At 56.1% G+C, this 12,542-nt stretch overlaps 1 protein-coding gene across 2 annotated transcripts; it reads right to left on the bottom strand.

The window, feature by feature from the left end:
* Positions 1–340: 340 nt before the first annotated feature.
* Positions 341–10,894, bottom strand: TMEM61 (transmembrane protein 61). Of its 2 annotated transcripts, none has more exons than XM_042952125.1 (4): positions 10,836–10,894; positions 10,384–10,490; positions 6,425–6,774; positions 341–786 (listed from the first exon to the last, which is right to left on the bottom strand). In XM_042952125.1, the coding sequence occupies exons 2-4, from the start codon at positions 10,396–10,398 to the stop codon at positions 465–467; spliced, it is 687 nt and encodes a 228-aa protein (XP_042808059.1). In that variant the 5' UTR covers positions 10,399–10,490; positions 10,836–10,894; the 3' UTR covers positions 341–464. The 2 variants fall into 2 exon arrangements, with proteins under 2 accessions (XP_042808059.1, XP_042808060.1); XM_042952126.1 differs by lacking the exon at positions 10,836–10,894 and adding an exon at positions 10,688–10,811.
* Between the last annotated feature and the right edge of the window lie 1,648 nt (positions 10,895–12,542).

Below are 12,542 nucleotides of genomic sequence, written 5' to 3'. Positions count from 1 at the left end.
GTAGGGGCCGACGCCTCTGTCGTTCCCAATTCCCATCATATACATGAAGAAACCAAGGCAGAGAGGGCAAAGCCACTCGTTCAAGGTCGCTCAACCGGCACGCGGTGGAACCCATGCCCAGGCGGTCTGAATTCAGAGCCCACATTCTTCTGATCACAAACTCAGTGTGTGGCCCGAGGGCCCCCACTTTCTCATCTGCACGTCAAAATCTCCCGGCTGCTAGCTATCTGAATGAGCCATCTCTGACATTCTGGCTGGGTCCCCCCCCCATGACTTGCAGCCCCACCAGCATCGTGTGCAGCAGAAAAACCACCCAGCTGGGCCCAGACAACCCACGGGGTCGCGAGAGAGAATAAAATGAATTTATTTTAAGCCATTTGTTACACAGCCGTAGGTCGATAAAACAGCATTCAGCAACAAACATTTGCTGGGCGCCTCCTGGGTACCAGGCACTGTATTATGCACTAGAAGCTCATCTGTCTCCAGCTTTGGAGTGTGCCTCCCCCCATTGTCGTCTGAGCCGGGCCTGGGCAGGAGCACGCAGTGGCGGGGACTGTCTCTCCAGAGAGGCCGTTGACAGCACTGATGATGCTCTCGTAGCTGGGCGGTGGCAAGGGGGGCTGGGTCCCACGCAGGGCATCCCCAGAGGCACAGTCCTTCGGGCTTTCTTCCGCGGGGTACGCAGGGGGTGTCGGGGGCCCCTCGGCAGGTGGCGTCGGGGGGCCCTCGGCAAGTGGCCAGCCCACGGCCTCCTCATAAGTGGGGATGCCAACCACCTTTGGGATCCTGCGGGACAGAAGAAGAGAGGCTGTAGCAGGGGCAAGGGCAAACGTACTGCACGCCAGGGAAAGAGCAAGGGAGGCTGGGGCTGGGGAAGACTTCACGCCCTGTCCAAACCCGTTGTGGGCCCCAGGTACACACTCAGAGCTTGGCATGAGTCAGCTCTGCCAACCGCAGCCCTCCCACTCTGCCCGCCTCATCCTGTGAGTTCCCCACACGCGCTCGCTCGCTGCAACTCCTCAGTTCTCTCTGCCGGGAAGGTCCATCCTCCCCCGCCCCCTCCCTGCTGGCCCATCCCCACTTGTCCTTTGAGGCTCTTCTGGGAAGCTTTCTTGACTGGTCCCCCCTCTCCGCACAAAGCTCTCGCTCCCTGCTCTGGGCTCCCAGAGGGCTCTTCCCCGATACTGCATTGACCCTACCAGGTCCCCTAGGTTGTCCCTGAGGGCAAGGATGGACTTTGAGCAACCATGGGCTGAGGGCAGGTGCCTGGGGATGTTTGTTGAAAGAAGGATGGCTCATCGGCAGAAAGACTTCTAGCTTATTGTAATAATCCCTTACAAGATCCGGAGTTGCAGATACTCCAGGCAGGATGGGAGACATCGATTCTCCTGCCCATCTGGATGCTTGAGGCCCCAATATGGCAAGTCTGCGAAGTGATTACTTCCACTTGCATACCTCCAGAGATGCAGAGCTCACTACCTACCAGGTCAACCACATCTATCTCTAAACAGCCTGGCTTTCCTGTGACTTGCCCTACCTCCAACAAATGAATGACCCCGAAGGGACTTGAGGCACAGACCAGGTCCTCTGTGGCTTCTGTGACCGGCCCCCACAGGTTAGATTCAAAAAACAGGTTACCTGTATTCTAGCCTCAATCCTGATGGGAACGAGGCTGGCCCTCAGTCCTCTCAGAACCCTGGCGGGTCACCTCTGGGGAGGTGGTGCTTCTTTCCCTTCCCAGGACCCCAGGGGACAGGAGTGTCATTGATCCCACGTCTGAGCTGATTCCCCTTTGGGGATGATCCTGCCAGATACAGGAGCTGACCAAGTGACCTTGAAGGTTGCTTCTCGCACCAAGTGGCTGAAGGGCTGGTTATGAGCCTGGGCTGTGGCTAGTTCAACTCTCTGCTCTGCCACATTCTTGGTGGTAGATCATGGGTCAGTAACTCCATTAATCTGAGCCTCAGTTTCCCCATCTATACAATGAGGACAGCAAGGGCACCTACCTCCCAGGACTTTATGAAGATTAATTGAGATAATACAGGGGAAGGGGCACTTAGCACATGTTCCGTGAACAGGAGCTGATAACAAAATCTCAAAAGTCTCTGCGAGGAAGGGGTGTGGGGGACAAAAGTTATCATAGATCACCCGCACGGTAAGTGCCATACAGGCTGTCGCTTGCCCAAAGTTATCAGTCTGGAGCTGGTGGGGAAGCAGTTCAATGCATACCATGGGTTCTGCCGGTATAGACAGGGGAGGGGCTGATGGCAGGAGGCTGGCCCCAGGGGGGTCGGAGGAGGTAGTGGAGGGAACTTCACTCCAGGGGCTGGTACGGGGCAGTGCTGGGTACCTGCTGTCACCCCTCACTTGAGCATCCACCCCCCGCCGGGGACATGGCCCTTCTCTGGACAGCGTGTCTTCTCAGCCTGAGCCAACCGCAGCCATCAATGTGACCCACTGGGGAGGCAGGCTTGCTTTTCCAGTCATAGACAGAGTCATGGAGTAGGCTGGTGGGGAGCTCAGGGTTAACCCCCAGCCTGCATGCCAATCTGATAGAGGGCACCGGCCAGGAGCCAGATCTGGGCTCCCCATCCAGTGCTGTGACACATCTCTCCCACAGACCCTCCTCCTCTGGAAGGCAGCCCGGGAGCCCTGCTACTGAGGGAGCTGATAAGGGGTCTCATTCTCCCCTCAGCTCCCAGCATCCTTTGCACGTGAGGGCAGGCAAAGAATATTGCTTCTGGAGGCAAGCAGGCTAGACTCCACTGTCTCGTGCTGTGCCTTGTTCACATGGCCCCTCTGAGCCTCCTTCTCCTCATCTGTAAAATGGGGATGAGAATTCCCATTTTATAGATTCAGGGGAGGGGAAAATGGAAAAAGCTTTGACAGCACTTGGAAAAATGCAGGTAATACAGCTTCCAGAGCCCTATGTCTCCCTCCCCGCCACTCGCCCCAGCCACACCCCTGACACTCCCTGGTTCCCCAAGGCCTGGAGATGCCAGACAGATTTGGGGTATGCCTGGGACCACCCAGCATGCAACAGGTGGCAGGGCAGGGCACAGATGCCAGGGAAGCTCACCCCACAGCAGGAAGTTTGCTTAGAGGGCAGACGTGGAGTGGCCCTCGTGCCACCTGCTGTCACGTTAGTAGCCGGCGTGGCCCAGCCAGCCCCAAGTCCTGTTCCTATGGTCCAGAGGCTGGGAACTGGGGGAACAGGAGGCCCCATGCAGAGCTGCCATATCACACACACACACACACACACACACACACACACACGTGGTATATTCTGGATACGGCGCCCTGCAGGGGTGTGGGGTGGGCCCGCCGCTCTGGTCCCCAGGCCAGCAAGCTCCAGGGGAGGCTGGGGCTGGTCCCGGGGGGGCAGGAGGCCTGGGCCTGGCCTCAGCTCTGCCACCCTTCAGCTGAGTCAGGCAACCACAGTCGGGAAAGGGAAAGGGACAAGGACGGAATACTATTTGCCCAACGTGTAAACTCCCTAAACGTGTTCAGGACTACCCTGGGGGCTCGGCTCTCAGCCACAGCACAGATGAGTAAAGGCCAAGCATCAACCAAGCAGCAGAGCCCCCAGTCCTAATTGCCAAGCTCAAGCCAACGGCACCTATCGCCCTTCTTCCCATCCCAGCCTTGAATCTCCCCACACCTTAGCGCCGTCCTCTGTGAAACAGGCCTAATCCTAACACTTAACTCCCAAGCCGTTGAGATTCAAATCAGGCAGCGGGCACTAGAGTGCACTGCAAGCTGTAAGGCATAGTCATACGCAGCCGCAAAGCTAAAGTGTGCACGAACTTTGCCAGGCGTACACCTCCCCATCTATCACCTCATCTGAGCCTAACAGCAATCTCAGGAGAAAGTTCTGGCACGGCCACATGACAGATGAAGAATTAGATATGGTTCGGAGAGTCTAAGTAACACGCTCAAGGGCGCACAGCTTAGAAAAGAGCTGACGCTGACACCCTCACGTCTGAATAGACCCGTGCTTTTTCTTTTAAATTTTTTTTTAACGTTTATTTATTTTTGAAACAGAGAGAGACAGAGCATGAACGGGGGAGGGTCAGAGAGAGAGGGAGACACAGAATCCGAAACAGGCTCCAGGCTCTGAGCCATCAGCACAGAGCCCGACGCGGGGCTCGAGCTCACGAACCGCGAGATCATGACCTGAGCCGAAGTCGGACGCTTAACCGACTGAGCCACCCAGGTGCCCCGACCCGTGCTTTTTCTGCTATACTCACTGAGGACAGGGGCCCTGGGAGGCCTCCTGTCCAGCCACCAGCGGGGCCAGATGCGGGGCTCACCAGCAGCAAGGCTGGGCTGTGTCAGCTTTCGGGGACAAGAAAGGGGCATGAACAGAAGCAGCCTCCCCGACATCCAGCCATCCTAGTTCTGAACCTAAGACTTGGGTCTCCGAACCTGATGGGCCATGAGCACCGGCCCGAGCAGGCTTCTTCCGCAGCCCTGCTGGGAATGAAATCCAACTGGTCCCACCTGACAGATGCTACTGTGGCCCAGACCCCGTTGAGTCAACACGGCTGTGTGTACAGACAACATCCGCCCCCAGCAGTCCGGCCAGGCTAGGAGGGCCAGCAGGGACAGGTTACATTTGCAGCACCCTGAGGCGTGGCCTGGTTCCCCTCCAGTCACCCACCACCTCGCTGTGTGACCAGGTAGGTCATTGGTCTCTCTGAGACCCGGGCTTCTCATCTGAGACGTGAGGGGATTGGCTGGAGGCCCTGCCCTTCCCTAACAGTTGGGTCAAACCAAGGCCAGACCATTGTACCAAATGGCCCCTGGTGAATACTCTATTGTCTCTGACCCCAGAGAATCGCAGGCCAGTTGCAGGAAGAATTTGTTACATTCTTTAACTCACAATACTGTTTTTCCCTCTCCCTAAGGGAAGAAGGGTGTCCAGGTCCCAGACCAGCTCGCTAGTGTCTGACTTAGCCCCTAACACACACAAGCTTTGCAGCCAGCGGGCTCTGCCACTTTTTAGCTGTGTAACCTTCACCTTTTTCTTCCATAAACGGCAACAGAAATTCTTACCTTGCAGGCAGACAAGACTGGGGATGCATGCGGGCTGCCCAATATGGAGGCACAGCCCATGCTTGACTGAATGAATACATATATAACAAGGGCACACATAATGCATCATTTTCTCCCCCAGGTAAAAAAAAAAAAAAAAAAAAAAAGAGCTCTTGGTATCTTGGTGATGCTCTGTAGATGTATATAATACAGAGATACATACAGAGCAGACAAATATGCAATATATCTGTGGTATGAAAATTTCACGGAGGGGGTGTGGGATTAAGAAAAAAATGCCAGGGCGCCTGGGTGGCTCAGTCAGTTAAGGGTCAGACTCCTGATCTTGGCTTAGGTCATGATCTCACAGTTCGTGGGTTCCAGCCCCGCGTCGGGCTCTGCACTGACAGCACGGGGCCTGGAGCCTGCTTGGGATTCTCTCTCTCCCTCCCTCTTTGCCTCTCCCCGGCTCGCTCACGCACTCTCTCTCTCAAAACAAACAAATAAATAAAAAACATTGAAAAAAAATGCCTAAAAGCCTCCTTAGAGGGAGAGATAATTTTTAAAAAGGTTGAGAAATACGGTCTTAATGCAAGATTTTGTCTCCACCCCCAACCCACCCCGGAGCCTTTGCACATGCTCTTCGGCCTGTCCCAACCATGTCTCTACATTATCCACTTCAGGAACAGCTGACACTTCCTGTGCACCTACTGTGTGCCAGGCGCTGGGCTACGTTCTACACAGACATCATCTCATTGGATTTCCCCCACGTCCCCTGAGCTAGGGAGCAGTGAGGGTGCAGACTCAGTTCAAGTCCCGACTCACACACACGTTAGCTGGGTGTCCTTGGGCAAGTTAGTTAATGTCTTGGCACTTTGGGCTCCTCATCTATAGATGGAGTTAATAACAGTCCCTACTTCAGAGAGCTGCTGGGAAAACAAAATGAGTAAATATATGAAAAGCACTTAGAACAGTGTCCCTCAGATGGTAAGTGCAGGTATTTGCTATTATTGTGCTATTCTTATTCCTGTCTTATTTCAGATGAGGAAGTTGAGGCTCGGTAGGGTTGTACAATCTACTTGAAGTCCTACTTGCTAGTTAGTGATAGAACCAGGAGAGGATTCCAGGAGGTTTACCCCTGGGCCTGGGCTCTTAACCCCTCTGCTACTCTGCCCTGTATGGACCATGCTGAGCTCAATTGCCACCTCCTCCACGAAGCCTTCCTGGATTTCTCCATGTCTCTACAGGACCATGTCCATCCCTCTCTGACAGCTCTAACTACCCTGGTTTGTCAAAGTCTGTCAAAGGGCTTGAAACCCCTCCAGGACTCTGCTGATGACAGTGCTTTATCCACCACTCCCGCCCATCACCTCCACCCTGCCCTGCTGACCTGTAGCTCTCCTTCTCCGAGGGCTCCACAGTGAGGTAGTACAGGTCTCTGGAGAGGTGATATGGGTCCCATCGGGGAGGCCCCCGGGTGCTGGCCTTGATGGACCACAGCAAGCCGAAGAGTAGTAGCAGGCCGCCTGCACCGCAGCAGAAGAAGCTGACGGACCTGAGCAGGGGACTGGGGGCCTGAGGCACCGGATGCCCCGTGGGAGGGGCCGGCTGGCCGGGCTGAGCACCTGCTTCTCCTTCACTCCACCAAGCAAAGCAGAGCGTCCCAGCTACCAGAAGCACCGTGCCGCTGACCGTCATGCAGTAATGGAGCGTGGAGGCCGCTCGGCTCACGTCACACGTCTGAACACAGAGAAGGGGAGACAGGAGGTAATGGGCCATGAGACAGGCCTGCTGAGGTACTGCCTCCCCTGTCTGAGGTCACGGTGTAAACTTGGAGAGGCCATTTGACTCCTCTGTGCCTCAGTTTCCTCATCTGTTAAACGGAGATGACACTCCCGACTTCGCAGGGCCGTTTCGAAGGCCACAGAGAATGTGTCTCAAGTTACCTAGCACCATGCCTGGGGCCCAGGAGCTCAGTAAGGGTGGCTATGTTCACTCTGGGCCTCTCCGGGCCTCCTAGGCCCCATCAGCCTGGTGGGTATGACTCCGCACCCCACCCCCACCCGTCTACTACAGGCTGGGAGGGAAGAGAGTGAACACCTGTTGAGTCCAGCAGGCCTTCAGGGTCGAGACCTGCTGGTTCTGCATTGCCTCACCTCCCCTGGTCACAATCCCAAGAGGTCGAATTTGACAGAGGAAGGCACCGAAACCCAGGGCGGGTAAAGGAGCGAGAGTGAAGTCCCGAGTTGAAATGCATGACCTGAGGCACCTTTGTGCAAAAAGGTGTTCACCATGGCCTTATGGATAATGGTCCTAATTTGGAAAAAGTCTAAACGTCCAACTATAGGCAACTGGTGAATAAACCATGGTGTACCCTCTAGATGGGATGCCAACAACTCGTCTGAAAAAACAAGCTCAGTACAAATGTTTAACAACAGGGGAGACGTGTATATCTACCTTCTTTCAGCTTTTTTTTTTTTTTTTTTTTTGAGAGAGAGAGAGACTCTTAAGCAGGCTCCACACTCGGCACGAGCTGGAAGCAGGACTTGATCCCATGACCCTGGGAGCATGACCTGAGCGGAAAAAACAGTCAGATGCTCAGGCGACTGAGCCACGCAGGCGCCCCTCTTTTTTCAGCTTTGTATGCCAAATTACGCATAGGGTAGCATGTCAATCGGACAAAGAAAAAATGCACAGGAAAAACGCAAACTGGGAGGAAAACTGGCCCGAGAGCATACAGACAGGAAGAGGCTGAAACCCACGTCCACGTTGTCCCCAAAGCCAATCTCTAGGCCATTGTACATGCTGTTCCCTCTGTCTGATAACTTGCCATTATCTCCCCTCAAGTCTCAGATTGGTCCTCACCCAAGAAGCCTTCACTTCAACACCAAGTGCCCGGGCCTTCTTGCATCACAGCACTTCTCTGACTGTGCTCAGCCTCTCCTTTGCTTGTCCTCCCCACCAGCCAGTGAGCACACTGAGGACAGGCCCATATTGGCCCCATTCACTGCTGTATCCCCCAGTGCCTAGCACATAGTAGCTGCTCAATGAACATTTGTTGAAGAAATTCTCTTAAGTGAGGGAAGGCGTTACTGGGCAAACACTTGTTATATGAACAGCCTCCCTTACAGCTGGGAGGGGCCAGGACAAGGGAGGCGACACAGGAGTTCGGCAACTGCAACAGCCAGCCACGGAGTGGAGACCTGGCCTTGGTCCCCATTCTGCAGTTCTGGGGTAAGCTTACCAGCCGCTCCGGGCCTGTTTCCTTACCCTTACAAAGGTCAGGTTCTTTAGCAGGCAGCTAGGAGAAGTTAGAGACACCGTCCTTTTCCAAAATCTGAGTCAGTGAAGCAGGGGGCTGGGGAACTCACAGAACTGAGACTTCAGGGATCAGGAATGCCTTCCAAATGAGGGCTTACCCGGCCAAATATGCTGCACGCAAACAATGCCCTGCTGTGTAGCTGCTAGCTCCTAGGAGAGCTGAGGGGCATCATGTTCAAGATACAGCAGGTGAAGCTTTAGACTTCAAAAGGGCATGTCGTCAATTCTGTTTAAAAACACACGTGCGTTGGCGGGGGGGGGGGGGGGGCGCCTGGGCGGCTCAGTCAGTTAAGCATCCAACTTTGGCTCAGGCCATGATCTTGCAGTTCATGGGTTCGAGCCCTGGGTAGGGCTCTGTGCCAACAGCCTGGAGCCTTCTTCGGATTCTGTGTCTCCCTCTCTCTCTGCCCCTCCCCCGTTCTGGGTCTGTCTGTGTGTCTCTCTCTCTCTCTCAAAAATAAGCAAACATTTAAAAACACATACACGTGTGTGTACATGTGTACCTATGAGAGAGAATGTATACATGTAGCAGGGGTGTTCTAAGAGTGGACCCCAAATCTTTCTGAGCCCCCAGACCACCAGCAGGGTGTAGAAAAATGTCATCCGTAAATCACCTGCCGTTCTCTTCCTGTGAATCGGTCTGTGGGACAAGTGCCTCCTGTCTCCATTATTGTGGGGGGAGGAGATGAACTCGACTCCTCCCTCTCCAAAGTTAGACAGCTACGAGAGGCTGTCGAGAGGGAGAGCTGCAGCAAACAGCTTGGAAAACCCACTTAAAACCCACAGCAGATCAGTAACAGTTCATAACTGATCATAACTGTATACCAAGGCCCCTCTTCACACTCCCCACAACCGAGGGGGGTGGGTAGGGCAGGGCAAGAAAATTCCTGCTTTGCAAATGAGGAGACCTAGCCCAGAAAGGTGGAGGACTCTGCCCAAAGCCAGAAATTGCTTTGCTTCTCAACCCTTGAAGAACTTGCTTCTGCACAGGGCAACTTCAGATGCCCTTAGACTTCTATAAAAGCAATAGTTGCTCGTGGTGAGAAAAAGAGAGGACCCCAGAAGTGAATCAAAATGCAACATATGAATCATCATTGCTTCCGCCCCTCAGGATGAACATGACCTGCATGTGAAACGTCCCCTTTCCATCTCTCCCTTGCCCTACGTACATGATGATGGAGGCAGCAGACGTGTGCTGGGCATTTACACGGGCTGGGCACCACCCCGCGCTTTATCGGTGCCCCCGACTGAATCCTTGCAACAGCCTCATGGAGCTTGGATGGTGACAGCTTGCCTGGGGTCAGTACCAAATTTGAACCCAATGCTGGGGACCTGGGGACCTCGTCCTGGGGAGTCGTCTGTCCCCACCCAGGGCCCTCATTTCACATCCCCCCCTTCAAGACCCAGTCCAAACACCACCTCCTCCCAGAGGCCCACCTGCTGCTGACAGCCCCACCTCCCACCAGCCAGAGGAGGCCTATCCCTGCCTCCGATTTATCGCTCCCTCTAACTGCGGCCATTCCATGAGCCCTGTGACCTTGAAACTGCTCAGCATCTCTGAGCTCAAATTCTGCCTCTCAGGGAAGAGCAAGTGGTAAGACGAGGCGGCAAGACAGCAAGCTGTAATGAAGCACGGTGATACAGAGCTGGACAAGGATGGACCCTGACTCTGACACTGTGCAATTTATCTAGCTTCTCCATGCCTCAGCTCCCTCCTCTGTAAAATGGGCACCATTACACTGTCTGTGCAACCAACAAGGGAACTCCAAGTGCCACCCTTCCGGAAGAGCTAAGCCATCTGAACAGGAAGTGGTCCAAACCATCCCAATCAACTTCTGGGTAAACTAAGGCCCTGACTGCCATGCTCAAGGCCACCCGGCCAGTTAGAACACAGGAAGAGGACCTGGGTGTCCACTCTGCACCGCCAAGCCACCGAAGTCAAGGTGAAGAGAGGGGGTCCAGGCGGGGTCAGCATTAGGAGGCGCTGAGATGCTCGGGAAGGAAGGAGAGGAGGAAGCTTATACCCACCTCAGATGAAGCCATCAGGCGGCAGGTGGTCAGGCGTGGTCTAGGCGCAGGGACCAGAGGGAGGTGCAATCCTGGGGATGGCTGTCCCTCGGGTTTTCAGGAGGCGCCTGGAGTTAGGGAGCAGCCCTGTTGAAGGTCCCCTAGCCCGGTTTTCCGCGTTCCCCCGAAAGCCCCAAGGTCGGGCTCTCCGTCTGGTCCAAGGGTATCCGAATGCACCCCCCCACCCCCCGCCCGCAGTCGCCGTGGGTCCCACCCGCTCCCGCCACCCCCTACGCGGTGCAGCGAGGTGCCCAGCAGGCCGCACCCCACGCGTGCCTGCCCCGGGGGGGCTGTGATCCCCGCAGGGGCTCTGAGAGCTGCAGGGGCGCTCTGGGGCGCCAGGCGTGTGCGGGCTGGGCTTCGTCCTCCACCCCCGACTCGGGCTCGAGCTGGGGGGGCACCGGCCGCCCCACCTCCCCTGCGATCCCGGTCCTCGCGTGCCGCTTGCCGTCGGTCAGGCCGGAGACTCCGGGTGGCCGCTCTGGGAGCTCCAGGTGCCGCGCCTCGGCGGCCGCCGGCCCCGCCCGACCTTAAAGCGACAGCGCGACCGGGGAGGGAGGGGTTAGGGTTTCTAGGCCGCGGGGATCGCCGGGCAGGGGTGGCCACCATGGGGAGCTGGCTGTCCTCGCAGCCGTCCCGCCCCGCTGCCCCACTGGAGCGGGCTTGAGAGCCCAGACGGACTCCTCCCAGAGCCACCAAACCTCAGTCCCGGTCGGAGAGGGCTCTAGGAGACCTGAACCCATGCCTCCTCACTCTCACTCTACAGGGAGGGAAACTGAGGCCCAAAGAGGGTTTACCGCATACTTCTTGGTAGTGACTGGCTTTTGCTTCTCAGCGCACTGAATCTGAGAGCAGGCCTCCCTCCAGGACCTCAGATCCTGAGGAGGAAGGCGTTCTCAGAAATAACGGCTGGCATTTACACGCTTCCCCCAGTCCCTGCAGGAGGTCGCTGCCCTGGCCCTGAGAGGCTGGGGACACTGGGGCTTGGGAGCAGGGACTCCCACCTGCTGTGTAACCTAACTTCTCTGCACCTTCTTCCTTCTGTGGCAAAGGAGGGCTGATGATTCCAACTCACAGGTCTTCCGGGACTGAATGCGTTAAGTGGGGCAGGTTAAGTGCTAGGCCATTACCAAGTGCAGGCTAAAGGCGGTCTGGGGGGACGGGTATTTAGGAGTCTGCAGGTCGGGTGAGGCGTATGGAGGTGTATGGAGTCTTCTACAGGGGGACACCTGAAGACTCCTAGAGCGTCAGGAATGGGGCGTCGTGTCCAGGCTGAAGGAGCAGTGAGTGCAAAGCCTGGGCAAAATCCACAGATCCATGTTGGTCAAAGAGAGCCAGCCCCTGGACTACCTGAGGTCCTGGTTTTGCTTTTGTCTTTTCCTGCTGCTCCAACAAGCCAGGGGACTGGGCCACATTCCCCTCAGCCACAGCCAATAGTTCCCCACCAAACTGGTGGCGACCAACTGTCCTTCCAGCCCAGGGACACAGAAGGTCAGAGCAGCCTGTCCAGCTGGGATCTAAAGCTCAGAGAGGGGAAACCACTGCCTCAGTCATACAGAAGGTCAGCAGCGGGGCCCAGGTCCCCGGTTCCTTCACTCCTCATCTCCAAGGAAATGCCACCCAAGAGCATTAGTGTTCTCTGAGCACAGACTCCTCTGACTGTGAGGTCCTTTTCATCTTGGCTGTGTGTGAGCCTCAGGAAGCTTGGGAGGCCTACAGAGAGTTGAGAAGCAGCTGACCTCAGACCAGAACCTCCTTCAGCTTTGCTGTTCTCAATCTGGAGGTGGGGACAAGCTGGTGGGGACCAAAGGCCCCCAGCAGCCCCCGTGGTGCCCTCCTGGACTTGCTCCGAGGACAGAGATAAGAGGAGGAAGCTCCTCCTTGAAACACCCTGCCCCACTCACTCCTGCAGGGGCAGGCGTCCATGCAGGGCGTGAGCCCCTCACTGATCAGGACCCATCGACCCCGCCACTCCTCCGTCAGTAGGCCCGGGGGTACGTCACAAGTTGGTGAGGTGGAGGTCCCCACTTGGGGACACCTCTGACCCTGCTTAAACCTGAGTCCCCTGGCCCAGGCTGGACACCAGGCCCTGGACTTGGACAGGTTGTGTTCTGTCCCGA

This window comes from Panthera leo, chromosome C1 (genome assembly GCF_018350215.1).
Source record: "Panthera leo isolate Ple1 chromosome C1, P.leo_Ple1_pat1.1, whole genome shotgun sequence".
NCBI lineage: Eukaryota > Metazoa > Chordata > Mammalia > Carnivora > Felidae > Panthera > Panthera leo.
Note: the sequence above shows the minus strand (reverse complement) of the source record. Positions and strands in the feature narration are given on the sequence as shown.